Below are 19,145 nucleotides of genomic sequence, written 5' to 3'. Positions count from 1 at the left end.
ACCAGTTTCTGTGGTGCACAAAGTTTTGTGAGCTTCCTGAGAAACTCAAAGGTGTAAGTGGGAATCTGAAGTAACAGAGCCCATAATTTCCTGCATTTGGGGGGTGGACAATGGCTTCTTTCAGATAGTGCAATCATTTGTTTATGAACAACCAAAACACAATGATAGAACAGAGTACAAAACCAGGTTTGCTATATTCCACTGGAAATGTTTTGACCCACAGTCAAATTACAGCATTTATCAGCAGATGGAGATTCTTGGTACTGACTATACTTATCTTCACAGACATAAGAAAAGAAGGCAATAGAATTTTTAAAAGGAGAAAAAAGCAGAAACATACATTGAGCAATCTCAGTTTCTGTAGGTCTGGTGACTAAAATGTCAGTGAAACCACTGTGAGTTTTGCTTACATAAACAATATTTGTCCTCACTGACAGAGAAGTATTGATAACATTCCCATCTTGCATCTCAAGACAATTTGTTCTTAGGAAAGCCTTCAAAGAGGCAGGAGCATGCTTAATAGAAAGGAAGATTCTAGAATGAAAGGAAGTATGTCAAAAGGGTGGTTTGGTGTCGCAAAAGTGCAACAGACTGATGTTTCTAAACATCAAACCTTCACGTTGACATTTTTGGGGGATCATTGATAAAGTGAACAGAATATTGATGCCTCCTTTACTTACTGAAACCATCTTCCCCTCTGATGGCATGAAAGCTGGACGATTGCTGATTCTCAGTTTTGTCTGCAGGGTGTTGAAATTGATCTCCAGTTGACATTTCTCTTGGACTTTGGGAGGTTTGTGTTTGCGGCGGTAGTCCCGGAAATCCTCTAATTTTTTCTGCATAGCCTGCATTGTTTTTTCTGGAGTCCTGTTTTCCAGCCAAGGAATTGTCCGGCGAATCCATTCTAAAAGCTTTCAAACCAACACAAACAATTCATACAAAGGCAATGGAAAAGCAACCAAATAAAGATTATATCGAACACACAAATCTTAATTACTTTGTTCCATTTTAACATTATTGACTTCTGTTGGAATTGATGCCTTAATGGTGAGTAACCACAAGATTTTCAAAGCTGAACAATACTTTTCTAACTAACTTGCCCAGATATTCTATGTATTTCTAGAAATAGCCCAGTTTTCAGAAAGATGAACACACTCAAAATATGAATTACCCAAAATCACTTGCCACTTTTCAAAAGTGATGGGATCAGGACAGAAACCAGCCAAGTAACTCAGGTCAAATAAAAATCTTGACTCTCATGTCCTTTAGTGCCAATGTAGACACAGACAGTAGTGCTGTGATCTCAGTATGTTTTTGCAGGTTATGCATAAAAGACAAGAGTGCTCTCACTTGTTCACTATAAATCTGTAATTCTGACTCAGATTTGCCATTTCCCAAGAAAGGACAGGAGGAGCACAGTGTGCCTCCCTCTTCATTCATCTGCTGTCTGTGCTCACAGGTGAATTGTGAACACCCTGACAGACCCCCCCCCCAGGTGTGCTTTGCAGTACACAAAGCCAATGGGCTTGCTTGGAGTGACAGGATATGATATGTTCCACATGTGGCCAAGGATGGCTATCTTTGAAGATTACAGAGACAAGAAGCCTGGTCTTGGGGCAGACATGACAGTCCTTGAAACACCTTTTGGGCATGTTAACAAGACTGACTGACTTGCTGGAGGTCACACAGGAAGTCTGTGGCAAAGGAGTCACCTAAACCTTAACATCTTGGGCAGCTGGGCTTTGTACCCTGCCACTGTGAGATTTACACTCATAGTGTCTCCACTCTTCCAGAGCGTGCATGTATCTTTCAGCTTTCAGTAGTTCATTGTCACCACATCACAGATACAGCATCTTTACCTCACTTGCTAGTCTCTCATACTCTTCCATCAACCTCTCATTTTCCTGATTCACAGCAAGCACCTTACAGATCCGGTTAGCTGCAGTCTCAGCCTGTAAAACACAGCGAATAAACAGGACATAGTCATAAACACATTCTGAGAAAGGTCTAGCCTTGGAGAAAGAGAGAGGACATGGCTGCTGCAAATGAAAAAATCACATTCTTTTATAGTTGTTGATTCATGCTCCTAGGTTACTTAGATATTCATTTCCCCTTCTTCTGCAGTCATAGATTTCAATGGCCTGAATAAGGCACAGGTCAGCACAGAAGTCCATCCCCTTGTTGTACAACAAAGTCTTATTGCACAAGGGGAAATTTTGAACTGTCATTACAGTTGTCTAATAAACCTTTTCTTTTCAAAGACAACTTAGGCCATTCTTAGAGATCTCTATTAGGTTATTTTTTTAAAATCACACCAAAAAAGTATTAGATTTGTTAGCCACACTGGAAAGATACCACATGGAATTCAGGAGTCTCAGACCACTTTATATCTGCACATCATATGTAGATATACCCTTGAGAAAAAATGCAGCTCAACCACCGACAGCAAATCTTTTCATGCCTCATGACAAACTTATATGTGAAGGCAGGGTGCAGTTCTGCCATATTTAAAATTTACATTAGTAGTTTGAGATCACAGAGCTATACTTTCATACAAATGTGACCCTGGAGTACATTTAGGCAAACAAATATCTGTGTAGACTCCTGTATTACAGAGTATTTGGAATTCCCCTTTTGCTTGAATAGCAAAACCTTCATAATGAGAAGCGAGAGGGTGCAACAGTAGAGCTGTGCTGTGGTAAGGTGTAGGTGACCTACCAGACAGGACAGGAAATTAAATCCTGAGGATCTAGGAAAAATATCAACTACTTTTTTAAGGGTTTGTTGGGTTTTTTTCACATTAAGTTGGGTTATGTCCATTTGTAGGCTAGAAAAGTATGAAGCAGAACAGTGGGAAATGCCACATTTATAAGTGAGAATCCCATCCTGTATGACAGGTCTGCTGCTGATGTTCATGCCTTTTATGCAGTACTTTGATCCACGAATAATTCTGTTGGCTTCTGTGGGAAGCAGAAACAAATACTGTGTTGGATGTCTTCTGTGCCTTTCTGCACCTTTAGTCATCTTTGAAAATCTAGCCCTAAATTACTACTCAGCACGAGTAAGTCTAGAATAGTCTCAATCTCCAAATATCAAACATTCCTTTATGCAGCAAATGCATAAGATATTGTTGTAGCAACAAGCAACAACTCCATTTTACAGTATCTTCAAATGCAGTTTTTCTGAAGTAGTCTTTATAAGTTAACTTGCTACACAACATTTAACTAAGGTTAGAGAGCTGGTTAAAATCAAGTATTAGTGCTCAAGTAGTACTTGCAATTGTTAATTAAAACCACATAGTACTAAATTAGGATTTTTTTTTAATAAACAAGTGGAAATGTGAAACAAACCAATCAAAAACACAGCAACCTGAAGGGACAATTGATTAATACCTGCTCTGCTCCAGCAAAAGCATGGTAGAAGCAGGACACATATGTCATGATAGCTCTCTCATCAGGTTTGGGAGTGTTCACAATATCTACAAGATGGGGGAGAAATTGAAACAAAGCAAAAAGAGAATCGAGGAGCAGAAAACAGGATGAATAAATAAATGTACAACTCTATGTCATTCTGACTGTTTTCTTGTCCATAGCTCTGAATTCTAGAAACTCCAAGAAGCTGTAATAAATTTAGTGTTAGATTGACAGGTGCTGACAGAATAAAATGTGCACTAAAAATTCATTGTAAGCTCTTATGAAGAGGAGGACTTTTTTTTTTTTAATAAGCTTGATCCTGCAGTATTGTCAGAGGGGGAGCGACCACAATTTTACCAGGACTGTCTGCTTATGGCTGATATGCATATGTCTAATGACTTAGAATGTGTGTGTGGGGGGGGTTGACTTAGACACAGGAAAGACAGACTACATTTTGATCTGAGGAGACATTCTCTGGAAGTTGCATGTGGATTAGTAATAACTTCAGCATTATATATCAGTATTCTTTACACTGCCAATACCTGATGTATGCCCAACTCCGAAGTGCCTTGCTTTTTAAAATTTTCCTTCTTTTCTTTAGGACACAATTCCAGAGCTCGTCTGAGATGTCTGTGTATGTTTCTGTGTCTGTTTTGCATAGTAGCATCATTTTATATTGCTGTTTGTACTTACTATTAAGCATTTAACATTTTAAAAACAATCCTGAAAGCATAAGAGAAGGGTTTATTTTCTGAGCATCTGTTATGATGATTTGGACATCTATAGCAGAAATAATATCCAGCAGAGAGAAGGATAGCATTCTGCTATTGAAATTGTTTTTTCACTATGAGCTTATTTTCATTTTGCATTTTTAATGGTGCTTCAAATGAATGCACACAATATTTAAAGAGGGTATCGTCCTCTATCCCATTCAGTAAACAGCTGTCAAAAACCTACTGGATATTATTAGTAAATATACAGAAAGATGAGACAAGAAGGTTTGTTTCTATGGAACAAATGGATAGACTACTACTGGCTCTACTAAGACAGTGGTTCACAGTGAAAATCAGGCAACAGGATACGAGCTCAGCTCTAAGATGCTGTTCTAGTAACTAGCAAGGAAATGACCAGAAAAGGAAAAATTGCTGAAAGAAACAAGACAGAAGGTGAAGGATGAGATCTGATCCATCTACAATCTCACCTTCTGAGCACCAGCAAATGCATGGTAGTAACAGGAAACATAAGTCATAATGGTTCTTTCATCAGGTCTGGCAGTGTTTACTACATCTGTGTAGAGAGAAGAGGGTTAACTGCTCAGAAATTCTCACAAGGTACTTTCATCTGATTATGCTAATGGTGCCACCTCAGTGCTGCAAGGATTCCAGATAAATACACCATTATTCAGGTTGCATCTGTTTGCTGTTATCAGTGCAAAGCCACTTGAGCTTTAGGAGTCAGTAAATGCAAAAGATACAACTCTCTCTGAAATGGCAAAACATCTGAAGGCTGAGACTGTACAGAAGGGTATTGCTACCTTCTGGTTTGTGGAAACTTCCAAGCAGATGGCATGGCTGGCAGATCTACTGGGTTCAGCTTCACTGCCACTCCAAAGCAACTTCATCTAAATCACTAGAATTATTCCAGAGTTAAACACAGCCACTGACAGTCACAAAACAGAAATGCATACAGTGTGTATCAGCACAGGGACCCTGTAGCTGATGAGGTACTGAAATATATTGGAAACCCATAGAAGTCCTGCAGTCCAGAAATACATTTTGTGCTAAGAAAAGCTTGGATAGTAACAGTTTTGTAATCCCTGTGCCAGCCCATCTTTTTAGTTAATAGCATAAATCACAGGAGAGTTTGGCTTGGCTGGCTGATATCTTTGCTCCCATTATGGCAGGAAAGAATGAAAATATACAGTGGGTGCAATCAAGGTAAGGGTACATGGGTAAAAATTGACCTTTTCAATGAGTAACAGAGAAAGGCAGAAAAAGGTAGGTTTACAACAATTATGGCTGAGCAATGAATGATTCTAGTGCAAGCTGCAAGGATTCCTGTCAATGTAAGGAGTGGGAAGATACGAACATGAAAAGACCCAGGAATGAGGTGACAATTTCTAATATTAACAGTGAGATTTCTAAGTTCAGGACCAATGTATTTACTGATTTTACATCTACTTTACATAGCTGTGAACAAAACTTTGCAAAGCTTCCACTGATAACAAGCTGGAAGAAAAGAGAATAAAAAGCAACCATGAATACTTAGAGGGTATTAGAAGAAATATAATTTCATTTCCTCTGCCCCTTCCAAAAGGAAAATAGTAAGATAAGGGCTAGAATGTGCAGAAACTCTGGTGAGGAAAATAAAGGGTTTCTTATATAGACTATGAAGAGGGGAAAAAAATGAGGAAAGTGGGAACTGCTCAATGGTGAGAAGGCAGCACTTCTCTGTTTATTCCTTGCACAGTGTTTCAGAGAAAAATAATTGATGGTGCTTGAAAGGGGAATTGCAATTCAAAATATGGAAACAATTTATTTTGAAGCATGAAAGTGAAACCACTCTTCAACGAAGAGGTTACAATCTCGATTTTCCAAATCATCCTGCCTAACTTTCCTACCGAAGACTTCAAGAGGAACAGACATAGCCAGCTGAGTGCTCTGGATAATTCCTGTGTTATCATTGCTCTACTGACAAGCCAGCAGAACAGAGTCTCCATTCTTGGAGATGAACGCTTTGAACTACTGTAGGCAAATTCCAGTATTTTGGCAGCATTTTTTGCCTAGAGTACAAAAGTTCGGTTGTCTTGAAAAAATTCAGGAAACTAAAAATTATTGGAGATACACAAACTATTTGTTAAAACTATCACTGCAAAAAGTTTACAAAAAAGTAAACCAAAAAAATGCTTCCCTCAACCTACCTCTCTTTCAGATGCAGTATGTGTTTCAGGTATTCTGAAAGTTTTGTACTTCCATTTGTATTTCTGGTCCTCTCAGTTAAACATTTTACATAGTGAATATGCTTTGAGCTGCTAACAGTTGTATTTACCTTTATTAAACTTAGATTTTAATTACTTAAAGGCAAGGATTAACTTGATTCTGCATTCTACCTCAATTATCACAGTGGGGCCATGTGCTGAGGTTAGGGTTCAAAGTAGTATAATAAATGCAAATGATAACAAACAACCAGTAACAAAGAAAAAAGTGAGGGAAATTATCCAATGCATGGGGAAAAAGAAGGAAAATATTACTTGACAACAAAGTAGATTGCTACATTATGATTTATGTAGAAGAAATGTTGAAAACTTGCTAGATTAAAAAAAATATCACTGTGTCCTGCTTATAAGCAACACAAACAAGTAAGATATAACCCTCACCTTCTGCATCCAGCATCTTTGGAATATCCAAATGCTTTTCAGCAATTTCCATGGCAAGGTTGATATTTCCTATGGGGTCATCCTGCATTAAAGAAAAAAGTTTGAGTCAAAGATAGAAGTTTTTCTTTGAAGCAAAACTACAGTAGGTAATAAAACGTATTCTGGTTTTCCAAACTGTAAACTGCATTCACAACTACTGTTCTTCAAAAAGCAGAGTCTAGGTATATGAACTTTTGGTCTATCTGCTGCTATACTTTTCAAAGAAAACTTTAATAGGCTATTATCTACCACTAGGACTCTGTGGCAAACATATTCTGGAGAGGAACGTAGATATTGTGTGCGGTGTGCACTCATAATTCTCGGCTAATTCTGAATTAAGTACAGCAGCAATACATACAGTAAAGGCCACTGGTCCAGCAGGCTAAACTAGATCATTCAAAACAAAGTTAGTCCTGCCTATTTTTTACCCAACTTATACCCAACAGTATATTACAGGGATATGACTTCTGAGTTCTCTATTGGTCAGGTGAACGCATGAGAAGCAGCAAGCACAGACAGAACAGTTCTCCAGGAGGAACAAAACTTGCTAGTTTGGGCTTGGACATAAAAATATGCAATGCCTCTATAAACTGAATTTTAGAGCCATGGAAATTCAAGCACTTCCTCTGATTTTGAGACTTTGGTTTTCGAAGGAAAGAAAAAAGGAAACAGTGAGCACAGTTCAGACAGACAGCAGACATTTCATGTCTTACACTACAGACAGGTGTTGCTGACAATGCAAAAGTATGTCAGATTGGGCCTACCACTAAGGGAGCCTTCCCATATCAGCTTGGAGGGAAAACACCCTATGAGAAATGGCAGTTCATGCCATAAATGCTATTATTATTTTCACATATTTGCAAACTGGTGAAGTATTGACCAGTCTGAACAATGCCCATGTCTACAGAGAGAGGCTGGGAAAACAGGACACAGAAAAGCAAAGTAAAAAATACAGTAAATCTAAGTGAGACCTATTGACTAGGTTAAAACACTTTGCTTATGAATGAGTGATGAGCACCTCATATTTGTGTGCTTGGTACTAAGTCCATCAGTAAACAGTGCTCCACTGCTAAAGCACTTCTTTAAAATCACGGCAGCTTCTGAATTATTGGAGATCTCCATCACCCATCCTTTTTTAAAAAACTACAAGCCACAGTAACTAAAAATCTCTGCTACAGCTAAAGAAATACCTCATCTAACTTGTCATAGTCAAGAAGATCAGGCCTGTGTCTATGGATAAGGGCGTTGAAAGCAAGGCCATCTTTCCAGCTACAAGTTCACACAAAAAGCATTGGTGTGAAAAGGAAAGGACAGCATGCAGGAGATAAGAAATCAAGAAACAAGACACCAAGACAGCTGTTAATGTAACCAAAATGAGCAGTCAATCAAACACAGCCAGGTCAGGAAAGCAAGATCTATTTTAGGATTTTTTCTGCATGTGCTTTACGTGCCACAGCTCAGCCTCAATTTGAAACCTGACCTGTTCTTATTTTAGAAATCTCTAAGAGGGAAATAGTAATGTTGAGGCAGACCTGCTTGTGTTCTGTTCCATTTTCTCAGCACTTGTCTACAGGATTATTATACTGTGAAGTTCTTTAGGACTGTGTAACACTTTTCAAAGCACAAATTCAATCAAACTAACTTCTCTTTGTGCCATGCATAATAAGCACAGAGACACGTAGCTTAGTCATTCCATTAATCTGTTTATTTGTAGGAAAGGTTGTATATAGAATTAGAGAACAAGCTGGTATTGATGGCTAATATTTTGCCGTTTGGTTCAGATCTGCAGTTATCCTAACAGCTACCTAAATTTAAATCTAATGTGTTCAGTACTAAGTTCATTTAATTTTCATCACTGCACACCTTGGGGACTCTGGCATAAACTGAACATATATATAAAGCAAACTAAGTTTTAAAATATTTTCACTTTATTCATTTATCTTTTGTTTCATCAAAGACTTTCTAATAACAGTTGATTCCACTAGTAAAATCAATTTGTAATGACATGGAATGGAAAATACAGTTGATGTTTTACCAGTCTCATCAATGTGAAGTTGCACTTAACAGATTAAAATCAATGATTAAGTTTTCTGTTGTACTGGTGTTTACGTGAGACCTGAAGATGCATTCATTCCAGAGAGCATGTATATATTGAAACCTAATGTAAAACAACAACATTCCACTTTCTTTTTATGTTTTATTCTTCATTAATGACGATTCTGAAGAAGAAGAAATTCTGACATTATTGTTTGTTCCTCATTCCTCCCTCTCAAATGAAAGTGGCTGGTATCTTTTAGAAAATACCCACTTTGCCATGAGTAGCACACTGTAATAAATTAGTTTTGCAATCCCCATGAGGTACTACCTAAGGAAGTTAGGATATCAGTTTTGTTTCCACTTGTCTGGAACTATAGGTAGAAGTTAATCTGAGAATTGGTGCATATTTTCTATGTAAGACTAATAACTCAGTGGGTACTCCTAATTATCAAGGGTAGTGTTTGTTCTAAGGAATTTAATCATCATGTCACTGTTTACTGATCTGTAATCTACAGTAATTTACACTAGATACTAAAGAGGATGGACTGTACAATACTATCCGTAGTAAATGGATAATTCCATGTGTTTTACTTAACATCTGTATTGGGCAGTGTAAAGGACTTCAACAACTGCCCAACAGCTGAGGACAAGATTATTTGCAATTAGATGCTGAAGTTGTTGTAATGGGAAGGAAAGGACAAGGTCCTCTCCCCCATGTCAATGGGGTTTTTTTGGAAGTACCTTAGAAAGTCAGTTAGAATTAGTATGCATTCATCAGCCTGTCTTCTAGAAAACATGCTAAGCAAACCAGAAGCAAGCCAAATCACTGCAGGACAGCATGCTGTACCACCCAGACTGATGACCTTATTTAGCTTGGAGTAGTCAATAAGATCAGGTCGGTGTCTGTGGATAAGTGCACATAATCCAAGGCCATCTTTCCAGCTTTACAACAAAAAATAAAATGGAAAAAAATAAAAAATTAGTTAATAAAGTCATGGCATTTTACAGTTTGATCCTTGCTCAAGGCTTAAAATCAAGCAGGAATTCTCCTGTCTAATCCTGACACTTATGTTCTGTCAAGTCTCATCCCTCTGAGCTGTTCTGTTACTGTGCTCCTTTTGTTGTAATACATACCTTACTCTGCAGTCCATATACACTTAAGAACTCCATATACTTTCTAAGACAGTGTACATTTTGTGCAACTGTACCTGATTTCATGCAGTGTTCTGGGATAGCTCAAGTACATGTTCATCAATGATAGAACATAATCTCCCATTACACTTAGAGCATATTTGTGAAAAAATAAAAAGAAGAGCAAACCTGCAATTACTTGAATTTGCTGAAGCAATTGGCTTTTTTTGTGTCAGTTATTTCAGAGAAGTTTAGTGGCACAACCATGTGCTTTGAGAAGTAAGAAATCATAAATCAGCTCAGTTTATTTAAAATGCTTCTCACTTATCACAGCTTTGATCTGAGTTCTTACACTTCATCATTACTTCAGACTCGTTATCTCTTGAGGCAAGAACAGACAATGAATGGAGATACAAGTAATATTTATTTGGAAAGATTATGAGAGGTTTCTTTCAGCCATAAGCAATTATTCTGAAAGATACTTTATGTAAACACTTTAAGCAATCACAGGGTCTGTAATTTGAGGTCTTGTCCTTGTGTGAGCCTAAGCATGTTAAGGCTGTTAAAATCCGTCACTGAGATGTCTGGGTAGGTCCTTCAAATAACAGAACCATCTCCAATAAAAATGTAATACAATAAGCAGAATATACCTATATTGTATAATATGACATCATCCAGAAGGTAAAACTTAATCAAGCTGAGAACCAAACTAACAAATTTTTCTCCAAAAGGTGTAAACTAAAACAATCTGGACAGCCTGCTGTAAGGTAGTCCTGTAAGAGCTGATCCACCCAAGCGTTAATCAAGGCACTTCCATTCAATGTGTTTTCCCCATATCATGTATCAGACCAGAATAGGTACATATAGAGAACAAGATTCTGGTAGTGTAACTTACAGTATACCCTGGATCCATATAAAGCTCTATGAAATATACCTTTGTATATTCTGAGAAAGTAACACATAGCAAATTTCAGATCTCTGAAAGGCCATACAGGAACTGTAAATGAAATATTTTTTATCTTGGAATGCATGTATGAACTGTATCTTCTCTGTCACTATATGTGTTTTAGGTACTGCACATTAAGAAATAATTAAAAACATCAGAACACTATTAAAGAGTTTTTTTAAGTACCAGAAGGGTTTCAGGGAGGGGAAGATCACATGGTTAAACAGTGCAAATGGCAAGCCATGTAGTTTAGTGAAGTAGGTCACTGGTAGAGCTTCAGGAACTAGCCCAAGGAAATCCCCAAACCAGGCAGCCTGTATATGGCCTGGAACTCCCATTCTAACTCTTAATGAGAACCACAAGTCTGGAGCTTTACTAAGTTTTCCAACTTAGGTCATGATCCTGATTCTGAAAACAAACATGTTTAAAGTATTGCTGCTGTTGTGTATGATCTAAGTGCATTTTTTGCTCTTTGCTTATAGTTACATTACAAAATGATAAAGACTGATTCTCTATGAGATATTTGCATGCTCAATACATTGGTATTTTTGCCAGAACAGTCCCTCTGTGGCTTTCTGCAGTGGCTCTCGTTTGAAAGCAGTCATTTGCCACTGTGCTGTAGTACTCAAAAATTCCCATATACCAAAGATTTCTTATAACGTAGTATGGTTATGTAGTATGTAGGAGGATTTTTTTCTTTTAAATAGTAACTATGGAAGTCATAGCAGATAATGCCAAAGGCTAACCAAAATAAGACTCTGAAGATAGAGCACCAGAATCTGAAAAACAGTCTAGCTGACAGTGAAGAGCCAAATTCTTCTATCAAATATATACCTACACAACTGTGGGAAAAATTTAATGTAAAATTTTTTAGATTGTGTCAACGTCTTGAAATAACGAAAGTTTACCTAAGATGGAAGTTTTGAATGTTCACATTTCTGTAAGGAGCAGTTTTCCTTTGACACCACAGCAGCAGCCCTTCTTTGGCAGAGGTCTCTGTAAAAGACACAAAGGAGTAAAAAAGAGGAAAGATGTGAAAAGTGCCCAAGTAATTAATTTCTAATGGTCAGCCACCATAAACTGGCATAAACCAACATTTAATCCTAAAAGATATAAATGGACAATTGGGGCTCCATTAGAACACAGAGTTCAGTTAAGAACAGAGTCAGCCTGCACAGAAGTCCTGGGATGTTAGAAGTTTATGGGATTATATTGGTTGGACAGCAGACTGTATATTTGGAGAAAAATACCCAATACAAATATAATACAACTAGACATAAAAGATTGTTGGTGCCTACATGAAACATGTTTGTAGTTTCAGTTCAGGACTAAAAAAAGTATGTTGGAAATAGGACCAAACACAAAGGATACAGCAATTAGTTTCAGGACACTGAAGCTCAGAAACATAGTCATGTTTCTGTCTCTTCAACTGAGAGACATGACAGAACTTCTGCATGTAGAAAGCTGGCTCAAAGTCTCTGTCAGGATAAGGAGAGTAATTACTTTTTCCCTCCCGAAGTTAATTTTGTCACCAGGTAGCAAATGATGATACCAGATGCGGTATCATCTTCTGTGAAAAAATTTGTTTTTAAAACACTCCTCTCCCTTACGCACAATTCATATAAAAATGCTTTTAAACAGATTTCCTAATTATTTAACATAACTGCATTACTATTACCTTCCACTGAAATATCTTGAATAGCAAAGCGAAGGATGATAGTCCAGATCATACCCAGCGTCATTTTCACATTGCCATCCACAATTTCTAAGGTAAAAAAAACATATTGCAGTAGTATTTAGAGTGTTTTTTTCCAATTTTATCTTATTTTAATCATAGATTTCTACCAGTAATACATTGCATCTAATAAATTATTTATATTTCTACGATAATTTTTTATTCACATAGAGTTCACCTGGATTCATTTTTCAGCAAACTACTGGTTGTGCTACTCTGGACTGAAGACTACTGAGGTTAAGACCACTTCAGCCCTTCCATGCTAAAAGCCTTCTCCCCAGGTAGTTGTAACTGTTTCAAATCTTTACCTTTTAGGGTGACTTTTTAGAGACAGCATGAGGGGAAATGCGGAAAGTTTGAACAATATCAGCCTTGTTGTTTTCAAATACAAAGGAACTGAAAAAATATGATCTTAACCCAAATTTTAAGAAACTACAGGACACTAACAGCACTCAGAAATTCCCCTATACTATTTAGATATGTTTGAGAATTTACCTATAATGCCAGCACAGACTAGATATGAAGAACAGCTCTTGAGACACAGCACCTCCTGAGACAAAGCTACATAGCTTCCTGCCTGTTCATTAACGTGGCCATGAGGTTGTAATGTCTTACAGCTCTAATGCATATGCACATTTACATGTCTTTAATATAAATGAGATTTTTTTACCTCTGCGGTTTCAATTTGTTTCAAGACTGCTTGAGACTACCTGTAAAGCCAGGTCAAAATCCCTGCTCCTACATTGTAATTAAGTGATACCACTTAAATTTCTCAACACCAAAAAATGTACTGCCAGACCATTTAAATGTGTTGGTAATGTTAAACCAATCTGAAAAGCAAGTCAAGAGACTCAGAAAAACATAGTGAGACTATAATGAAGGCCCACCACTGGAAAGGGAGGAGGTGGGACAATGAGAGATGGGAACTGCAGACTGACTTTCCAGTCACCTCATACAAAGGAGCAGTGGAGGGGGGAAGGCACCAGCTGCTCCCCTACTTGAAAGTCACCTCCAGCCTTTCTCAAAAAGTGGAGCAGCTGTGGCTGCCTGGGGGCCCACTGGTGTTCTGGGGAAGGAGCAGGAGGAGCTTGCATCAGGAGGAATTTCCTCAATTTAACATCAAATGCCAATAGAGATGCCAGCAGAAAATGCAGTCACTCTGCTACTTAGAAGTTGCCTGAATCCAGGGGCAACTTTTACAGAACAAAGCAGCTGCTGTCTCCAAGACTTGAGATTCATGTTGAATTGCAGTAGGACGTGACACAAGCTGTCATTTGAACCTATGGAATTAACAAATGCAATAGGAAATATGTCACCCATCGCTAGTCTATACTTAGTAAGTGTGATAATTCAAGTTTATATATGAATGGCTATTTTTCTGCTTTCCCCTTTGGATCGTGCACTAATTTTCCAGAATTCTCACCTCACTCTGCCTGCCTTCCATGTATCATACCTTATTGGCCCTAAAAGATCTCAAGTCATTTCACATCTCAAAACTAAACCCTTTCAGACAAAAAAGACCAAATGGCAATTAGAGCATGTAGCTCTTTCTTCCCTCCTCCTTGGTCAAGTACTTCATTGTATTTTAATGTCCGATAAGTATTTACAGAAAAGACAAATTTCTTCAAATTTAAAATAAATTAATTTAAATACTCAGGAGGCATTGCTGATTGTCAGGCAATCAACTCATGGATTTACATAATCACTACATCTTTTTTTTGATTTACATATCCATATGTACACACAGACTGAATGAAAGAGCAAGAGAGAGAATTTTCTATGTTGTGCCTCGGGAGAATTTTCAAGTGATTTGTCAGCTTTGGCTTCTCATTATCTGCTGCAGGCATAAAACACAAAAAAGACTCATTATGAAAGACAGTGAAGAAAAACAAATTGCTAAAATGTTGAAAAGTATCAATGACAAAAAAAATACTGATTCATTCCTATCATTTTCCTCTACAGTTCAGTAGAAGACTTCATTAGTTTCTTAATACTGCCTGTTTCCTCTCGAAGGAATATAGTTCCTACACCTCACATATGCAAAGATACAGCTTTCTGGGTTTGAGGGCAGGAAAGGAGAGAAGGGAAAGTGAAGGGAAAACAATAAAAACTGTCTAGGGAAAAAGCTAAGCAAAACAGAGTGGTAAGTTCTCAAAGGTTTTAGTTCCATTTTTTTATTCTACTTTTTGGGTTTTTTATTCCAACCTTCTTGCAGCAGACTCATTCAGTCTTTAACATTTTTTCTGCTCCCCAGAAAAACAATACAGAAATGTTTCCAATTAACAGGATACAGATCTTTTGTGGATCTCCGTATTTACTTGATTTCATTCAGGATGCGATCACCTTACAAATAGCGTTTCTGCATTTTTATTAAACCTTAAGGGAAAACTTCTAATTCCCAGACTGTGAATGGCTCATAAGGACTACTTTCCATAGTTTTACTTTAGCTTCTTGACTCTGTAGTCTCATATCATGACCAGTGGAGAGAAAGACCCATACACAAGACAGATCAGAGTAGCTAAATTTGGCTTCATCTCAGCATCATAGTTAAAGGTGATCAGCTCTCTCCACTCCACAGATAGCCCAAAGAAGTCATGCTCAGAACAATAATGATGACTTTAAAGAATGTCCCTGGCCCCTTAAAAATACTAAATTGGTCTTTGTATTGATGTCGCACAGGAATCACAGTTTAATCATTGTTTTGAGGCCACATTTTAAATGACAGTCATTCCCGTTGGGCCTACAAGCTCCTCACCATTCAGCATATCAGATAGTAGAAAATGATCCTTAGCAGATTTAGATACAAAACTTTTATGCTTTGGAAATTAAAAAGTATTCCAAGCATCCATGTAACTCAGAGAATGCCAGAACAGATGGGTGTGGGCCAGCCCACATGCCCTGTGCTCACACACAGAGGCAGTGAGTTAAGTGGTTATGGACTTTGATAAAAATACAATCTTAAGGGCACTGTGTTCTGCCTCCTTGCTGGCATTCACTCCAACCTACTACAATGACAACCCAGTCAACAATGCTGAAAAATGCAACAAAAGAAAAAAAGGATGTGAAGTGTGTTTTAAAACCTGATCAGATTGCTGATCCAGTCTCCAGCAGAGCTACAGCAACAGTTGTCAGCCCAAGTGATAGGGTAGGGCTGTGAAGTGTGGGAGCAAGTATGCAGGACCAGGGAGCACAGGGGCTCTTTAAACACATACTGGTGCCAGAGGTCCCACACTGTGAAACCATACCCAGTCAGACATGACACTGTATTGCTGCATCAGCACCACACTGTGCCTTAGATAACAAATTTAGTAGAGGGGATGTAGTAAACTTAACAGGACACTATGCACGCCTGTGCCAGATCTGGCTTTGTATTCAGCCTCTTTAGAGTAGGAGTAGAAGGCACACGAATCTATCTGCTCCTGCCCACATGGATATAATCTAATATGGGCATCAAGCCATACTTGACATAGTGTAATGTCTTACAATGACAGGTTCTCCTCTTCATCTAAGCTATGAAAGTAGCAGTGGATTTTTCTCCCATGCTTCCATCCAAGAATTTAACTATTTTAATTTTTCTTAATGCTAATGAATTAATTTAGCATCTAATCCCTCCATTTTACAGATTGAGAATTCCAGAAATAGAGAATAAAACCTAAAAACATCACTGTAATCCCTTGGGTTACTAGCTATAGCCTGCTGTTACATGCAGGAATAAATACTGAGCGCATGGATGGTAACCTTGCAGCAACTGGCTGAAAAGCTGCAGAGGTTACTGCCCCTTCCACCTTTCCAAAGGGAATCATAAGAGAACACCTAAATCACAGAGCATCTGAATTCATGCCAGTTGCTGCCAAGGAGAACAGCAGGGTTATTTTAAATGTTTTCAGTGTCTGATGTGAGCTATCCCAGATGCTGTGCCGTCAGGCGATACAGGAAGTGCTCAAGCACTGTTCCCTAACCTTGAGCACCTTGAGCAGCAATGAGCACCTTGGGCAGCAATAAGCAGCAATAAGCAGAGCAAAATAAGGGAGATGGGAGTGCAGAGGGCTGGACTGCTCCTTTGAGAAGCAGATATGAAGTGATGTATCTTGGTTTAAATATTCCAGCCTTGTGCAAACTGTGATCAGAGACAATGACCACTCTGTCCCACAAGATACTCCCTTTGCTACACTCTTTGGTCAGGAAGCCTCAGAGCCACCTGCATGTCGAGACAGAAACTACTGTTCATTTGCTCTATGCTCTGTACTCTCAGCATTTCTTCACCAGATATCAAACAGGCTTCTGTGTTTTAATTTTCATTTCCACCCACAAATTGTCTCTTCAGTACCCTCTGCTGTCCATTCAATGCCTTGTCACTCTCAGAAGAACCTTAACTGCAGAGGTTTAAGGTAGCAGCATATTTTTTCATCCCACTTTAATTGAACAAAGGGCCCAAGTGCCCCTGACTGCTGGTACAACTGATGGAGGGAGCCAGGCTCCTCTGAAATGCAGTAGAGCTCTTCTGAGATCTGAAGTGCCTTTGGAAATTGCCTGTTTCTCCCCACTGGTGACATATTCCCCAAAAAAGGTCTCTGTTACATGCCTATGGATAGATGGCATGGATGTGGACTCAGATGGCCCACCCAGTTCGGTCTCAAATAAATAAAGAGTGAGTTCAAAAAAACACTTTGTCCAGAAAATCCAATTCTTGAGATTTTGAGTTCTAGATCTAGAAAGTGAACACATTCGGTGAACAATACTCATGGAATGAAGTGGGCTAGGTCTGTATTTAGCTACAACAGAACAATAAAAAAGTAATTACTTTAGTAAATAGCATCTCACTCCACTTTCTTCATAAGTTCAGTCTCTCTCTAGATACCATAGTTTCTTTCAATCACTCCCTTAGCCCTGCATTTGAATTTTAGAAACACAGCTGCAGTCAGCCTCACGAAAAAATGGGAGTAGGTCCCAGCCACTTGGTAGTGATGTCAGCCTCTGTCTTGTCTTAATAATATCTCCTTAAGATAAAAAAGATCCCATATTGGATAAAGCACACCCTTAAATCCAACCTGGTTTCTAAAGGAGTTCCTTATTTTCAATAATGTAGGAAAAACAATGTTCTGAAAGAAAAAAATCATTATCTCAATACCCACTCAAACACAGACAATTCAACTTAATCTTGGAGATAAAGTAATCTTAGAGCTCATTTGTACCCCTATCCCTCTCCAGGTGTCCACAAATTTCCATGTCTTGTTCTTTCACAGTTATAGGTCAGCAATCAGTATTGAGGGATTTTTGAGTCACCCATATATAGAAAACAGTCCACATAATGTGACCAAGGGTCTCATCAGACTTCTTTGCCATGGGAATGCTCAGGACCTAAGTAAAGTGCACTGTCAAGCTCTGTCACATACCTTCTGCACCAATTGACACAAGTTTTACTCCTTTGCTGGCGATATAATCCAGAGCTTTGTTGACATTAGCAATTTTATGGAAGCGCATCTTCCCTCTGTCTGGTTTTGGTAGCCTTTCCCCTGCAGAAGAACAAATTTAATGTGTTTATTGTTACATACACCTTGCTACAGACGCACAAGTGATTAGAAATCAAGAGTGGATGTGGTCTGAACACTGCCTAAATTTAGCAGTAATTTTAAAAACGTATTTTTTTGAAAGAATGCCAAAGGGGTTTGAACAAAACCCTAAAGAGAAAATTCAAATGTTGACGCATGTCGCTTAGATCTTTCTGATATAGCAGTAAAACCAGAGTAAAATTTTTGTTTGCCCTAAACATCTGGAAGATACATGCATGCTTCCTGCTACTCAACGTATGGTTCATTGCCATTGTCTGTTAGAGTAGCTGAATACTGAGAAGGCAGGATGTTCTCAGAGCCCATCATTTGTACCTGCCTAGCTGCAAAGAGAGGCTGGATTCTATCCAGCAGATCAGCTGTAGCATCCTTTCACATCTGACCAAAACCAAAGGCTGTTAACAACTTCATCCAGCACAGCAGAGCAGCTCATTTCAGAGCATTGGCTGATGTGTTTGGACAAACTTTTCTTTTCAAATGGCCCCAAAGCAGATTCATTTTTAAAAAGACCAATGATCCTTTGAAGATCTTCTTTTCCCACTGAAATTTCCAGCAAAAATGTAAACTGTATTTTCCATAAAGATGTGTTAAAAATCTTTTTGCCCCTTTTCACCTTTATTGTCTGTCTGTAACTTGAGCTATTCCCTTCCCATTCAGGGGCATTCTGAGTGCACCTTGGGGACTGCCTCTCTGAATAACACATAACAAAGGTGACATAGTGAGTTTACATCAGTTAGTCAAAAGTTCTTGGATATTCCACTCTTTTGAAAAATGAGACCTTTTACTTATGACTAAATATTGATCTAGTTTTGCTTTAGATACTCACTTTTGAAAGCATTGGTCCATCCAACGAAGTCATTAAAAGCAAAGCAAAACTTTTATAATAAAAGCAGAATAAAAT

The 19,145-nt window shown here is 38.2% G+C and overlaps 1 protein-coding gene across 1 annotated transcript in view; it reads right to left on the bottom strand.

The window, feature by feature from the left end:
- The window catches only part of ACTN2 (actinin alpha 2), a 68,944-nt gene that overhangs the window by 24,425 nt on the left and 25,374 nt on the right, over window positions 1-19,145 (bottom strand). The window contains exons 3-10 of the mRNA XM_027657265.1: window positions 18,071-18,190; window positions 12,621-12,707; window positions 11,851-11,938; window positions 9,729-9,807; window positions 6,790-6,871; window positions 3,393-3,478; window positions 1,860-1,952; window positions 681-911 (exon numbers count right to left, since the gene is read on the bottom strand). Coding sequence (XP_027513066.1) covers window positions 681-911; window positions 1,860-1,952; window positions 3,393-3,478; window positions 6,790-6,871; window positions 9,729-9,807; window positions 11,851-11,938; window positions 12,621-12,707; window positions 18,071-18,190 — 866 coding nt within the window. The remainder of the gene's footprint in view (window positions 1-680; window positions 912-1,859; window positions 1,953-3,392; window positions 3,479-6,789; window positions 6,872-9,728; window positions 9,808-11,850; window positions 11,939-12,620; window positions 12,708-18,070; window positions 18,191-19,145) is intronic.

Source organism: Corapipo altera, unplaced genomic scaffold, assembly GCF_003945725.1.
Source record: "Corapipo altera isolate COAL_440 unplaced genomic scaffold, ASM394572v1 2c, whole genome shotgun sequence".
NCBI classification, from domain to species: Eukaryota; Metazoa; Chordata; class Aves; order Passeriformes; family Pipridae; genus Corapipo; species Corapipo altera.
Note: the sequence above shows the minus strand (reverse complement) of the source record. Positions and strands in the feature narration are given on the sequence as shown.